At 38.2% G+C, this 11,684-nt stretch overlaps 1 protein-coding gene across 1 annotated transcript; it reads left to right on the top strand.

Annotated features, from left to right (window-relative positions):
- Nucleotides 1–226: 226 nt before the first annotated feature.
- Nucleotides 227–9,201, top strand: LOC307047402 (V-type proton ATPase subunit C 1-A-like). Its single transcript, XM_079694357.1, has 13 exons — nucleotides 227–397; nucleotides 823–983; nucleotides 1,583–1,650; nucleotides 3,336–3,421; nucleotides 3,676–3,770; nucleotides 4,302–4,393; nucleotides 4,625–4,723; nucleotides 4,846–4,914; nucleotides 5,291–5,383; nucleotides 5,615–5,708; nucleotides 5,983–6,080; nucleotides 6,186–6,312; nucleotides 8,407–9,201. The coding sequence occupies exons 2-13, from the start codon at nucleotides 852–854 to the stop codon at nucleotides 8,503–8,505; spliced, it is 1,152 nt and encodes a 383-aa protein (XP_079550483.1). The 5' UTR covers nucleotides 227–397; nucleotides 823–851; the 3' UTR covers nucleotides 8,506–9,201.
- The last annotated feature ends 2,483 nt before the right edge of the window (nucleotides 9,202–11,684 follow it).

The raw sequence follows: 11,684 nt of genomic DNA, 5'->3' as shown, positions 1-11,684 counted from the left end.
AAAAACTATCCAGTATCAAAGACTTATTTAACTTCAGGGTGATAGCAGGACACCCCATCTAGTCACTCAGAGAGAATCTGGACAATCTGATCTACGAGCATCTGCCCTGCTCAAGTGCTTCAAACCTGAACATCGAACCCACTCACAGGAAGAAGAATTACTGTCACGATGTCAGGTGGCCTGCCTGCAGTACCCGCTGTCCACCAGCTGTGTTCGCTGCTGAGGTGTCAGCAGAGTGAGAGGCCTTCCGGTTCCTCTTAGATCAGCTGACTCTGATGCTGCTGTCAGGAGACCTCAACAACTCTATTGAATGGCAACTATGAAAATGATCGAGCAATAGAAACGCTATTCACAGCTATATTTTCCCACTGTTAGCGGAAATATTTTCTTTTAACAGGTGAGCAAAGTAGTGACGCTGTATTGGTGTTGTTGTGAGCAGAGCTAAGTGACTAACGGTAGCCAATCCCTGTTTCCTGACCTTAACCATCTTTTTGCTAGCTTCGGTTTGTATACACTCATGTTAAAGTCATATAATGGCTCTGTAACATTAGTAAGCAGTCAGGAAATTGACATTTGTGTTGGCAAAATAGTAGAGTCGGTTAAAACACGAATGAGCGTCTGTTGCTAGTGTAGCATAACTATCTTAGCTTGCTTAGTGGTAAACACCGTCAGTGCTAAAATGTAGCTAAGCTATGGAAATACAGTGCTACCTGTTCTGTAGGCTAATCAGTGTTGTTGACAAGAAGACAATCTAACTGGTTCTCAATGTTGTATTAACTTTTGCACGGCACACATAAGTCTGAGTTTCAGTTTGGCTCTCAGTTTCCTCTAGCTGCACCAGATCTGTAACCATGACTGAGTTTTGCTTGATCTCTGCCCCGGGAGAGAAGACCTGCCAGCAGACATGGGATCAAATGATGGCAGCCACCACACGTAACAACAACCTGTCCACCAACCACAAGTTCAACATCCCTGACCTCAAGGTTAGAATGGATTCATCACAATTTCACACTTTCTTCCACATGCTGAAGTACACAATTACTTTGCATCTACGGACTTGAATAGTTAAATATGCACGTCATTTTATTTCTTGCAGGAGTCATAGTGATCTTTCATCCCTTTAAAAAAAGTAATGGTTGGTATACATTTAAAGTTATATATAAATGACTCACCTTATATATCACTGTCAAGAATAAGCTGACTGTGTGAATGGGAAGCAGTCTTGATACAGATCCGTGGCCTGCATGTTGAAGCGTTAGTCTGGTAAAGTTTTCATCCGTAGAGCAGCTTCTCTCCTATGGTTTGATTCCTCTCCGTGCAGAAGGTGAAGTAACCCCACTGACCTCGCAGCCACACGGGCCAGTAATGTTCTCCTAGAACTGCTAGCGATGCATCAGTGGCTCTGGAAAAGAGGTGCCATCATAAAAACATTGGGCACCCGGGATGTGACTGTAGGCGGCGTGAACCTCAGATTTCACTGTTAAAACAAAACCCTGGTTGACCCCGCTTCAAAACCACACAAATCTCATGACTGATGAAAGTCATGATGTGCTGATGTTTCACTTTATGTGTTCACAAACAGGTGGGGACCCTAGATGTCTTGGTTGGGCTGTCGGATGAACTGGCCAAATTAGACTCCTTTGTGGATAGGTAAGCTACCTGCTGTATTCTGACTGGAGAATGCCTATTGATATACTCTCGGGCTGAACAATTTATAGTAATTTAATTAAAATCCCAATAAGGACTACTGCAATATCCAACTCATAGAAAAAGCTAAATATGTGCTAACAAACCATTTTTGTGTGGGAGCGAAACTCTCTCTGGAGGGAACTTTGGAATTTGATCCTTGTCAGACCATTTACATGCACAGAAACCTATATAACAAACTACAGGAAAGGGAAAACCCCCCATAGCATAATGGGGCCCCTTTACGTATTTTAGTGCTACAGAAATATCCCCCCCTACTACTCATATTTTACAGATTTAAGTTTGGTATGGATCCTGACAAAACATCACCCTATGATCAGTTTATTACATATTTTAATTTGGAAAAATAAAACAATAATGCAAAAATTATCTTTCCCTCCAATATCCTGAATCATATTGCAATTGTAACATCAGTGAAATAATCCCTTATAGATATTTTGTCCAAATCTTTCAGCTCATCATTATGAATAAGGCCTGCATTTGATAGGACATGAAACAAACCTCCTCTCCTGTGCAGCGCTCTCTGATGTACCCGCTTTTCCTTTTCCTAATCACTTCCCCCACCTTTTAACGATGAGGAATTTCACAGAGACCTGAGGCTAGCGGGCCTCGCAGTCTAAACTTGGCAATTTACAGTTGGGTGACACACCAGCAGGTCTTTCTTGAGTCATATTTCTACCCAGTGACTTATGTGCTGCATGCATGTTTGAGTGTAATTTATAGCGTTTTGGAAACATTGACATCAAACGCTCACACATAGCCAACACTGCCTGAGCTTGGCTTTGCTGTAGCGATCTCCAAGAGGGTGAGAAAGAGTAGCAGTCCAACCGGTTTCACTTATCTGAATACAGCCTGTCATCAATGTAGTCTCTTTTTGGAAGTTTCCATAAAACATGTCTGAGAAAAAAAAATACCACAACTAATAATTTCTTACATTTATTCCCATTAATATTTGCACATTAATCTAGTGCAATATCCAAAATGCTGTCATCTCAATATTTAGTAAAGTACAAAATATGAATACTTGAATGAAGTATTGTGGTGCTGCAGAGAAGTCCCAGTCTACAAAGTGTATTCTACAGACTAAAGAAATAATAAAGAAAATAAATTATAATTGTATACCATAATTATGCAATATTGTTTAAAAAAAAAGATGAATCCCTCCAATATTGCGAATCATATTGTATTTTAGACATCAGTCAAAATAATCACAATAATCAGGCTGCCCTAATTGGTATAATTTAGGTTATTTTTGTGTCCTTAATATATACAATTACATTTTCTTTTTTTATAGATTTGATAGAAAAATGTAGCCTAAGCGGCAGATGTTCTTAAGAACTTTTTAGGCTTGAGATGTGACTTGGCTCTGTGTTTTTGGCTTCACATCTGTAGACACAGTTGCTTTGATGTGCTGCGGAAGAGTGTGGATAAAAACCCTGAACTGTGCAGGTCTGCCATATTATAAATAGCCTTGTCAGGAAGTTACCTTAACAGGAATATGTGAACGGTTTTGATGTGTGTGTATGTGTGTGATGAGGTGGTGCAGAGCGACTGTGTGGTCTACGCTGGCTCTGTGCGTGCTGTGTGTGTTGGCACGGCGTGTTTTCATGTCTCCTGGCTGTTCACAGTGTGGTGAAGAAGGTTGCTCAGTACATGGCCGACGTGCTGGAAGACAGTCGGGACAAAGTTCAGGAGAACCTGCTGGCCAACGGAGGTACCGTGATGGTTACCGAACATTTTGTCCACATGATTTATTCCACATTATTTAGTCCCAAAAAGTTGTCTGATAATGCAACGCAAGGTTAGCTGTGCAATACTGATAAGAGCTTAAAGCACACGCTCTTAAATGTCTTAACAATATTAGAAAACACCAACTATCTGACAGATCAGATTTGTTATAAAATGTTATCCCTAACCAGCTGTCTGATAAAAGCATAGACTGAAACTCCTTTGTTGTCTTTTTTTCAGTTGATCTTGTCACCTACATCACAAGATTTCAATGGGACATGGCAAAATATCCCATCAAACAGTCACTTAAAAACATCTCTGAAATCATCTCAAAGGTAGGTCTCTGACTTAGTTTAAATATATTATTATGATCCTAAATCAACAAATTCATATGGCAGATAAATATTAAGCTCAACTAATATTATCAGTGTAATGGCATTTGTAGAATTAGATTCCAGTGGTGACTGTGTAGGATTTGTCTGACTGATTTGATTGGATAATTAGCATAACTCCAGGTCCAAAATGTATTGAATAATGATGATGAGAAATCATTCTCAACATCTCATTACACGTTATTATTTAAAAAGAATATGCTGCTCAATCATTATGTGTTTGTGTGTAGCTTTTTAATAACCAAATGTAACTTTGTCATACAACTATTTGCTCTAACCACATATGTATGTTGCAACGGAAGAGTTCTATTCTAGAAGGAAGTGGATTTAGTTAAGAAGAAAATAAATGTAACCTGATTATTATCACTTTACACTTATTAGGGATATTATTTGAGGAGTTGTGCCTCTTTGAACAGCATGTGTTTTGTATTAGTCAGTCATAACTCATTCAAACACATTTTTCCTCCCTAACAGCAAGTCTCCCAGATTGACAATGACTTGAAGTCCAGAGCATCGGCTTATAACAACCTGAAGGGAAACCTGCAGAATCTCGAAAGGAAGAATGCGTAAGTAATGTACAAATTGCACTTCTAACACAACATTTAGACATTTTAAGGAAGTAGCTAGTAAGACAAGCCCTTCTAAACTGTCATCGAAGTTCCTTTTAGCAAAATACATTTCCTCCACAGAACATTGACTGTGTCAGCACGATCTGTAAAGTCGCTGCAACTCTGAAATGCTTTGTCAATTTCTCTTGGTGGCGTCCATGTTGTTGTAACACTGCTTTCTGCCTCCAGGGGGAGCCTGCTGACCCGCAGCCTGGCTGACATCGTGAAGAAGGAAGACTTCGTACTCGACTCCGAGTACCTCATCACTCTGCTGGTAGTGGTACCAAAGTGAGGGTTATTTCTCTAAGAATTGTTATTATGTCTGTATGCAAATTATTAAATGAGCAACCTGTGGCAGCATTCCTCCCGAGACACAGAAATCTTAGTGTCCCCCTGTTATTTGCTTTCAGGGCAGCGTACACTGATTGGCAGAAATCATATGAAGGTCTGGCTGAGATGGTGGTGCCTCGATCCTCACAGTAAGTCATGTCAAACCACATTTTAGGCAATTTGTCATTAGAAATTGTATATTTTACACATTTGCATTCTTGTACAATGCTACCTCTTTAAATGTGGCACAGCTCATCCACTATAAATTCTTGTATACTGCACATATTTCATTTTTGGTAATTTAATTGTAATTGCTTCAAATTAAATCAAAATTAAGTGAATTCATTTCAAAAAGTTATTTATTTTATTTGAGTGATTTGTTGTATATTTTTTTATTCTTTTTTTACTATAATGTTTCTTGTCTCTCTTCAACATATACTTATACGTATATTGAGTATTCATATGCCCATTTATGTACAGTTAGTGATTCCCAGCAGTCTAACAGGCTCCTGTCTTCTCTTCCAGTCTGCTGTTTGAAGACCATGACAGCGGACTGTTCAGCGTCACTCTGTTTCTGAAAGCCGTTGATGACTTCAAACACAAAGCCAGGGAGAACAAGTAAGAGTGGTCATACTCAGCGAACACACACACTGTCATTATGGATCTTTATCAAGAGGTGTGAAACGTGTTTCTATTTTGAACGAAGTCGCTCTGCTAGGCAGATAGAAATAGCTCTGACTAAATATATCAATTGGACAGTGATCACAGGGTTTATATCAGTGTCTTTATACAAACAGAAATATTGCTGATCAAAAGTGGATGATTTCTGCCCTCAACATCTTATTCTAGGTTCGTAGTGAGAGACTTCCAGTACAATGAGGAGGAGCTGAAGGCCGACAAAGAGGAGATGACACGGCTCTCCACAGATAAGAAGAAGCAGTTTGTAAGTGATGTAACCGCAATACGTTTTCAAATCATTTTTCAATCTCAGGTTGAGATCTCTTTGTAATGCATTGCTCTGAAAACGTGCTTGTTGCACATGGGTACTTGAGGCCTTTTACTGAACCACACATGCCCGTTATCCACTATACCAATGATTTTGTAGTATTTTTATTATTGATAAGCATAGTTTATTTTGTACTACTCTTCTCCTGTTTTGGCCAGATTGTAAAACTGCCACATCAAAATGAAATCCTAACCCTAATCTGTCTCTGCAGGGCCCTCTGGTCCGATGGCTCAAAGTGAACTTCAGTGAAGCCTTCATCGCATGGATTCACATCAAAGCTCTGAGGGTCTTTGTGGAATCTGTTTTAAGGTAATCTGAAATACAGTCTTAAATGAATATCACCGAACGTATACTTATAAACCCAAGTGTGATCTTCATTGGCAGCAGTAAAAGTTGAGCTGTGTGTTCCTGCAGATACGGGCTGCCGGTGAATTTCCAGGCCATGCTGCTGCAGCCCAGCAAGAAGACCATGAAGAGGCTGAGGGAGGTGCTCAACAACCTGTACAAACATCTGGACAGCAGCGCGTCCGCCATCATCGATGTGAGTACTGTCAGCATTTCATTTTTATTTCTCTGTTCTTTCATTTTCTTATGTATTTGTTTTAAAAATAATTATCATTATTTTGATTATTTTACTTAAAGGTGGGGTAGGTGAGTTTGAGAAACCGGCTCGAGATACACCTTTTGTTATAGTCCGTGGAATGCTCTTAAGATCCCGATAGCAATGAATATATTAAATGCTTTGACAAAAAATCCATAAAAACATGTCATCTGTGGAAGCCGTAGTACTGTTAAAACATAACTGGATGGCCTACCTGCCTGTCAGTCTTCCATCTGTGCACAAACTTATCTCGTGCCCTCATTGGTCATGTGCGCGTTCGTGTGTTGGAGGAGGGGGTCTGTAAGGAAGTGGCAGATTTTTTCCGGTTGTGTATTTTCAAATTGTACTCGAGCTGGTTTCTCCAAAATTACATACCCCACCTTTAAGTATTGTTCATGTGTTTACTATTTTATAAAGGTTAGGCCTGTAGCAAAATTATGACATTCGGCAGAAAATGGCAGAAGTTATTATTTACTATAAATATATATAGATTTACACCTTTGACTTCTTTATAAAAAAATGCATTAATATGTGTTTTTTGTCGTTATTTTAGATGTTGATTTCACATTGTAGTCCTTTGCTGAAGACCCGTTCATGTCAACAGCAGAACAAGCTGCATGTCCTTTGGTCACAATACAAACAGATTCTAAGCCCTTTATATATTGTTGTGTTTTCACACTTACAAAAAGTCAAGTATGCAGAAACCAGACTTTATAAATGCCAAATAAAGGCTATTTGTGGGTGTCCAACGATGCAATGCAAAAAGGAAATGGAGAAACTGATTTATTTTTTAGGTTTAATTCCCTTTGACATTACAAGGCTCCGTTTCAACATTCTTGCCTTTTGATAGTGAAGATACATCTTATTTATTGAATACCTTCCTAATAGTTTAAGATGGTAAATGATGTTGTTTTTTGTATGCTAACTCCAAAAATAAATTATACTATACTATATAGTATGTAATGTAATACATCCTGTGTAAAGTAGGAATGAAGAGAGTAACAGCTGCGCCTTCTCATGGCCAAAGCTGGGTACTGCATTCAAATACAACAGATATTACCTTACCACATGCAATCTATGCTGTTAAATTATTTACAGTTTAATAATAATAATAGTTTTTAATTGAGGTATATAGCTGTATTAGCCAAAAATACATAGTTGTCTTTAAAAATGACAATATGTATTTTTCTAGATCTTTCAATCAAAACAATAACAGAAGATGTGGTTTGGTGAAGTTTTGAAGTAGTGTGAGATGCTGTGAGTGGCCTTCTTCACCTCCATTGCAGTCAGAATCTGCTAATAATCCACAGAGGTCTCCCCTCCAAAGCAAATGGATCCGTGTGTTAAAACCAGTGAGAACAAATACAGCACTTTCATTTAAAAATAAGTGTTTATCCAGAGGGGCTGTGAGCTGAGCTGCTGCTAACGTTGGCTCATCTTAAGATCCAAGCATCTGATGACTTGAATCCTCATTCGGTTCGAATATGGTTTAAATGGTATCACCCTTGGCGTTACAAATCTATTGCTGCGCTCGATGTTCACATTTGTTTAACTTTGACCTCGATGGCCACTGATGTGCAACCAATCAGTTGACAGCTGTATGAAACGATGCAGGCAAGCAGGTAAAGTAACCATAGAAACAAAACTAACAAGCTGTTTTCACAGCAAGGCCCTACGTCACGGTGAGCCAAGAGCTAATTGTGTACCATGTGAAGGCAGCTTTACCTTGACTAAAATGTCCCATTTCTTTTATTTGGACATGTAACGACCAAATTCAACAAATTAGATAATATTGTTTCGTCGTTTTTAGACATTTCAATGCGGAAAAGTTGCATATTTTACTCTTAAGTTTTGAAATTCAAAGATTGAAGATAATGTAGCAATGCCTGGGGTTTAGGGAGTGAGAAATGTTTGCTAGGCACTACATGCTTTTGTTTTTTTCCTCAGAATACTTAATTTGACCTTTTTGATAATTTTTTTCATTTTTTCTTCTTGGTCATTTTTTTTCTAAAAGTCTTATCTTATTTTTTTCAGTGTGCCATGGACATCCCAGGCCTAAACCTGAGTGTGCAGGAGTATTATCCTTACGTCTACTACAAGATCGACTGCAACCTGTTTGATTTTAAAGTGTAAAAAACGTTCCTTATTTTCTTCTTTTTGTTGTGTGTTAAATACGTTTGAGATTTTCCTGGTACAAACCTCCCCCCCCCCCCACCATCTCCTCTCCTCATCATGAATGACGCTGCATGATTATTATTTGTGGTGTAAAATCTCATCAGCTACCAATTTCACAACCAAGGGACAAAAAGTGACTTTAAATTATTGACCTTGTTTACAGTTGTTCTTTTTTCCTACACAGATTTTTTCATGTGAAATGAATTAAGAAATCATATTGAAAAGTTATATCTACTGTGTCATTCCATTCGTGCTGTGTGTATTGATAGCTTCTGTATCTGTGATCTGTGATTACAAAACGGTGCACCATGGCAACCAGATCTTTGTGTGTTTCTGAGATTGTGGGGTCAGACATTGTTGTGTGTGTGTGTGTGTGTGTGTGTGTGTGTGTGTGTGTGTGTGTGTGTGTGTGTGTGTGTGTGTGTGTGTGTGTGTGTGTGTGTGTGTGTGTGTGTGTGTGTGTGTGTGTGTGTGTGTGTGTGTGTGTGTGTGTGTGTGTGTGTGTGTGTGTGTGTGTGTGTGTGTGTGTGTGTGTGTGTGTGTGTGTGTGTGTGTGTGTGATTTTGATTTTGTGAATATTTGCAAATATTTGCTGTCAAATAAGTATCAGAGTATTGTGTAAAAGATTTAATAAATATGATTGGATATATGATATCTAACGTGTTAATTTGTGAATAAGTTCTTAAAGGACCACTATATATAATGCTTTCTCCGACTTTATTTTGATTCAACAGAATTATGAGAACTTTATGTATTTGGTGGGTGTTATATGGTGATGTGCATGTGAGAGAAATAGACATGTAGGCGGTGTCTCTGTGCAGCCTTGTGATGACTCATGATCACAGCCACAAGCAATTTCAAGAACAGTTCCCCTTTTTAAGGGGAAATCCTCTGGAATCCACATAATTACAGGAATAATACCTCCGCTTCAGCACGGAGGACATCTGGAAAAGCCAACAGCAGAGGGCACCAAACAGACACTTCAGATGAAATCCATGCATGATATTGAATTGGTGCTAACTGTTAGTAACAACATCTTAAAAGGTGCCAGATGTATAACTACTCATAATGCAGGATGTGTCCCTGTCAGTGTTCTTTTTATAATATTGTTGATGCCTAAACGTGAGCAATCCTTTCATCTGTGGCTGGTAGAGCCCATTGTATTCTGCATTACTGTTGGGAAATGTGGGAACATCTACTAAAAGAAGGATTCCAATATGTACTGTATCTTCAAGTCATAAGAAAGGTCAATCATTATGTGTGAACATGAGGTACTCTTTCTCAAAGCCAGAAAACAGAGAAGTTACTGTAAAACTTGTGATGTCATCAGATACAAAGTAGGTAGCTGCTTCATAGACAATTAATGGGATTTTGTGCATCCACAGAATGTTTGTTAAAGTAACTTTATTGCAGTGTTATCATTTGCGAAACAGACCATTAAGATATCAATATTTTAGAAATATAATATATATTTATTAAAGTTAGTGCAAAATTGAAATTCACACTTTATGTACAATAACCTCATAATTGTACCTAAGTGCAGTACGAGTACATGTATATATCTGGCACAAACAGTTTAAAGTGTATGACTATACAAAGATCTAGAAATTGGCACTTAGAACTCCAAATTGAATGTTATACAACAAAGATCACACATGAACATGTTGAACATTAATAACAAAGAGAGTCAAATATAATATATGTATAAATGGCCAAAAAGGGTAACTACTAGCAATAACACAAAAATGATTACAATTTAGCATACAGTTGTTATCAACAGCTCCCGGAAACGTAAGTTCTAATATTACACTAGATAGTAAACTAAAATGCTTTTCAGCCATAAACCTTGAACAATTAAATTAAATGATTCTCTCTTCTAAACCATCAACGTGTATCTTAGACCTGATTCCAACTAAGCTATTAAAAGAAGTTTTTCCATTAATTAGCACTTCTTTATTAAATATTATGAATATGTCTTTATTATCAGCCTATGTTCCACAATCATTCAAAGTAGCAGTGATAAAACCGCTTCTTAAAAAGCACAACCTCGATCCAGAGGTTTTAGCCAACTATAGACCTATTTCTAATCCTCCTCTCAAATATTATTGAGAAGGCAGTCGCAAAACAGCTGTGTGATTACTTAAAAAACTATGATTTATTTGAAGATTTTCAGTCTGGCTTTAGAACACATCATAGCAGAGAGACAGCTCTGGTTAAAGTCACAAATGACATTCTAATAGCCTCAGACAAGGGACTTGTCTCTATTCTTGTTTTGCTCGATCTCAGTGCTGCATTTGATACTATCGACCATGACAACTTATCGTAAAGACTATAGCACTTAGTTGGCATACAGGGAACTGCTTTAGGCTTGTTTAGGTCCTATCTATCTGAACGCTCTCAGTTTGTACCTGTCAACGATGAATCTTCCACGCAAACCAAAGTTAGCCATGGAGTGCCACAGGGCTCAGTGCTCGGACCTATTTTGTTCACATTATATATGCTTCCGTTAGGCAATATTATAAGGAATCACTCTGTAAACTTTCATTGTTATGCGGATGATACTCAACTATATTTATCAATCAAGCCTGATGAAATTAATAATCTAAATAAAATTCAAGACTGCCTCAAGGACTTAAAAACGTGGATAACCTTACATTTTTTGATGTTAAACACGACCAAAACTGAAGTTATTGTACTTGGCCCAAAGAATCTACGAAACAAATTATCTAAAGATATACTAACTATGGATGGCATTCATTTGGCCTCCAGTGAGACTGTAAGGAATCTTGGTGTTATATTTGATCAGGATTTATCCTTTAACGCCCACATAAAATCAATTTCAAGGACCGCCTACTTCCATCTACGTAACATTGCAATCTTGCCTCAAAACGATGCAGAGAAACTAGTCCATGCATTTGTTACTTCAAGGCTGGATTATTGCAACTCCTTATTATCAGGGTGTACCAAGAAGTCAGTCAAGTCGCTTCAGCTGATTCAAAATGCTGCAGCTCGTGTACTAACCAGAGTTAGGAAAAGGGACCACATTACTCCTGTTCTGGCTGCCTTGCTCCCTATAGAACACAGGATAGAATTTAAAATTCTTCTTCTCGCCTACAAAGCCCTTAATGGGCAGGCGC

This window comes from Notothenia rossii (genome assembly GCF_949606895.1).
Source record: "Notothenia rossii genome assembly, chromosome: 7".
In the NCBI taxonomy this organism is placed as follows: Eukaryota; Metazoa; Chordata; class Actinopteri; order Perciformes; family Nototheniidae; genus Notothenia; species Notothenia rossii.
Note: the sequence above shows the minus strand (reverse complement) of the source record. Positions and strands in the feature narration are given on the sequence as shown.

What these genes read in the sequence shown, in the direction of transcription:
- LOC307047402 (XM_079694357.1), top strand. Translation starts at nt 852, where the DNA reads ATGACTGAGTTTTGCTTGATCTCTGCCCCGGGAGAGAAGACCTGCCAG. An exon ending in CAGATAAGAAGAAGCAGTTT is followed by an intron (nt 5,709 to 5,982) that starts GTAAGTGATGTA and finishes CTGTCTCTGCAG; the next exon opens with GGCCCTCTGGTCCGATGGCT. An exon ending in TTTGTGGAATCTGTTTTAAG is followed by an intron (nt 6,081 to 6,185) that starts GTAATCTGAAAT and finishes GTGTTCCTGCAG; the next exon opens with ATACGGGCTGCCGGTGAATT.